Genomic DNA, 2,998 nt, shown 5'->3' with positions numbered 1-2,998 from the left:
CGCGTCCGCACCGGGCCACGCCTGGGCTGCGAGCGGGGCACCGGCACCGGCACCGCCACCCGCACCGCCACCGGCACCTCCCGGCCACGCCTGGGCTGCGAGCGGGGCACCGGCACCGGGATTCCTACAGGGATCGGGACCTGCACTCCCGAGCCACGCTTGGGGCCGCTGCGAGCCGGACACCGGGACCGGGACCGGGACCTGGACTTCCGAGCCACGTCCGGGGCTGCGAGCCGGATACCGGCACCGGGACCCGCTCCCGCGCCGGGACAGGTAATGGCGCCGCCACCGGGACGGGAACCGGCCCCCGCCGTGGGGCGCGACCCCGCGGAAGGAGCCCCGGAACCGCCGTAGGGAGGCGGAGAGGACACCGGGATCGGCACCGGAACGGGAGCGGGGCGGCGGGACGACCCCCCTTGCAGCTCCACGGTGCAACCGGGGAATCCTCCCGGGATCCCCGGGACCACCGGGTCCCACCAACCCTACCGGGACCCCCGGAGTCCCAAACCCTGCCGGGACCCCCTAACTCCACGGAGCCCCGCGGGTCCCACCGTGTCGCCGTTGCCCCGGGGGTCGCAGCCGGGACGGTCCCTCCCAAAGGAAGCTCAGCTCCCGCTTTGCCGCCCCACGCCGGGGGTCCCGGGCCCGCAGCCGGGGCATCCCGGACTCTCACCCCGTTCACCCCTGTCCCCGCACGGCGGGTACCCCGGGAGTGCGTGTCCCCGGTGCCGGGGGGCTCGGAGCGGGCCCCCCTGGCCGGAGCCCGCCGGTGACGCAGAGTCGAGCGGTGGTTTCCCAACCGGGAAGTCATTCCGCCTGTGCCGGCACGGGCCGGGCCCAAAGCCGCTCTGCCCGGGGCCACCGAGCTGCCCGGGGGGCTGAGCCCGGACACGGCTGATCGCAGGGCTGGGCTGAGGGCGTGCGGGGGGATCGGGGCTCCTGCGGCCCGTGGCAGCCGAGAAGAACCGCCCGGAGCCGGGGCAGCAGCCGGAGCCGGGCCCGCCGTCGCCCTTTGCGAGGACGTGAGGCCCTGGCGGGTGCCGGGGGGGATTTGGGGGCCGGAGGGGCGCGGGCGGGGGGTCGTGGCCGTGCGAACGCCTGGAGGTTCCCGCGGGGAGCCCCTGGTGGCTCGCACTTGGCTGAGCTCGCTCTCGGGGCTCCCCCGAGGCTCTCGCAGCGCCCCGGGAGCGGTGGCAGGGCTGAGGTCGGGGGGTGCCTCCCCGGCAAGGCCCTTCCGCTGCAGCGCCGGATCCCGGCGCTATGGCGGGGCCGCTCCGGTTGCCGCGTTTCCTTAGGAAATGGGGCTGGGAAGGAAAGGCAGCCCCCTCCTCACCTGCCCCGCAGCCGCGGGGAGAGGCCGGGAATGGCAGGGGGTGCCGGGGACGGCGTGGGCACGGGGCCGGTGTGCGCCAGCCGGGACGAGTCCCGGCCCGCCCGTTCTCGGCGTCCGCGCTCGGAAGGGTCGCGGGGGGACGGGGACGGGCGGGGGGCACGGGGGGCTCCTCTGGTTGTGCCAGGCTGGCAGCGCGGGGAGCGGCACCCCGGGCTCCCACCCCACGGGCCCCGGGAATGCCCGGCTGCGGGGTCATTCCGTGGGGTCCCTGCGGCCAGAGCCTGCCCGGGGCCGGGGACGGGGCCGTGCTGAAGCTGGGCTCGGAGCCCCCCGTTTTGGGGGGCTACCTCTGGCCCCGCTCCTCCCTGCCGGGAGCAGGAAGTGCGGGCCGGACTTTGGTCCATCCGGCGTCGCCGGAGCAGGGACAGAGGAAGGAACTTTTCCTGTTTGCCCGAGTGGTGGGTCCGGCACCCACCGGCCGTGCCGCGGGGGGCTCTCTGTGGCTGGAACACGGCTGTGCTCGGGCCACGGCCCCTCGTGGGCGGTGAGTTCCCTGCGTGCCACCGGCTGCTTTTGCAGCAAAGGACTCGTCTTTCCTTGGCATGAGGGGAAGCCCCCGTTTTGGGGGTGAGCCCCCTTTTCCACACACCCTTGCCTACCCCAGGGAGTGCCGTGGGCGTTTGGGATAAAATCCCAGCAGTCCCCGTTTATTTCTCCCCCGTCTGCTCTTCAAAAGCTGGAGCGGAAGAGCTCAGCCTCCGGCTCCTTTTCGGAAAGGCCGGGATATTTATAGCTGCCTGGCTCAGGGAGTTGGGATTTGCCATGGCTGCCTCCAACCCCCCATCCTGCCGCAGCATCCTTCAGCTGTGTCCTGCCCCATCCAGCCCTGGCCATGGGGACAATTCTGGTGCTCTCTGTGTGATGCCCGGGGTCCCTGGTCTGATCCCTGGGACTCCCTAGGGCTCTCCTTGCAATGACAGGTGTCCCTTGGCTGGTCCCCAGGGGTCTGCTCTGGCTTGTGTTAGTTGATGGGAATTGTTGGGTGGGTAATTTGGGGAGGTCAGGCCTGGAAGCATCACCCTCCGTTCCCCCTCACAGCCAGCTGCTCCTCTCCACGCTGTGCCACCTCGACCAGGTGTCCCCATGGAGTGAGCCCGCACGGGGGTCCCGGCAGCTGTGCCAGCACGGGGGGACGCTGGCTGCCAGCACCGCCAGCATGAGCGACTTTTGGCACAAGCTGGGCTGCTGCGTGGTGGAGAAGCCCCAGCCCGTGAGTACCTGCTGTGCAGCCATTTCGGGGAGGGGCGTGGGGCCAGCAGGGGCTGATGGCCTTCATCCCCTTGCAGAAGAAAAGGAGGAGACGGATCGACCGCTCCATGATCGGGGAGCCCATGAACTTCGTCCACCTGACACACATCGGCTCCGGAGACATGGCTGCAGGAGAGGGGCTGCCCATGGTACCCCCACACCGCGGGCGGGCGGGGGGGGGGCTCGGCTGGGGGCTGGGGCTCAGGGCTGGCTGACAGGTGGTCGTTTTGGGGTGCTCAGTGTTGGTTTTGGGGTGCTGGGTGTTTTGGGGTGCTGGGTGTTGTTTTGGGGTGCTGGGTGTTGTTTTGGGGTGATCTGTGTTGGTTTTGGGGTGCTGGGTGTTGTTTTGGGGTGCTG

The 2,998-nt window shown here is 71.2% G+C and overlaps 1 protein-coding gene across 3 annotated transcripts in view; it reads left to right on the top strand.

Annotated features, from left to right (window-relative positions):
- CDC42SE1 (CDC42 small effector 1) overlaps positions 1-2,998 on the top strand; it is a 10,138-nt gene that overhangs the window by 5,574 nt on the left and 1,566 nt on the right. The window contains exons 1-3 of one of the 3 annotated variants that reach the window (XM_015650258.3): positions 7-273; positions 2,432-2,603; positions 2,680-2,790. In XM_015650258.3, the coding sequence (XP_015505744.1) occupies positions 2,550-2,603; positions 2,680-2,790 (165 nt within the window). In that variant the 5' untranslated portion in view covers positions 7-273; positions 2,432-2,549. Of the gene's footprint in view, positions 1-6; positions 274-874; positions 1,023-2,431; positions 2,604-2,679; positions 2,791-2,998 lie in introns of those variants that run through there. The other 2 variants (XM_015650257.3, XM_019008964.2) reach the window with 2 other exon arrangements.

Source organism: Parus major, chromosome 25LG2 (assembly GCF_001522545.3).
Source record: "Parus major isolate Abel chromosome 25LG2, Parus_major1.1, whole genome shotgun sequence".
Taxonomy (NCBI): domain Eukaryota; kingdom Metazoa; phylum Chordata; class Aves; order Passeriformes; family Paridae; genus Parus; species Parus major.
The sequence above is the reverse complement of the archived record's forward strand: the minus strand, read 5'-3'. Positions and strand labels throughout refer to the sequence as shown.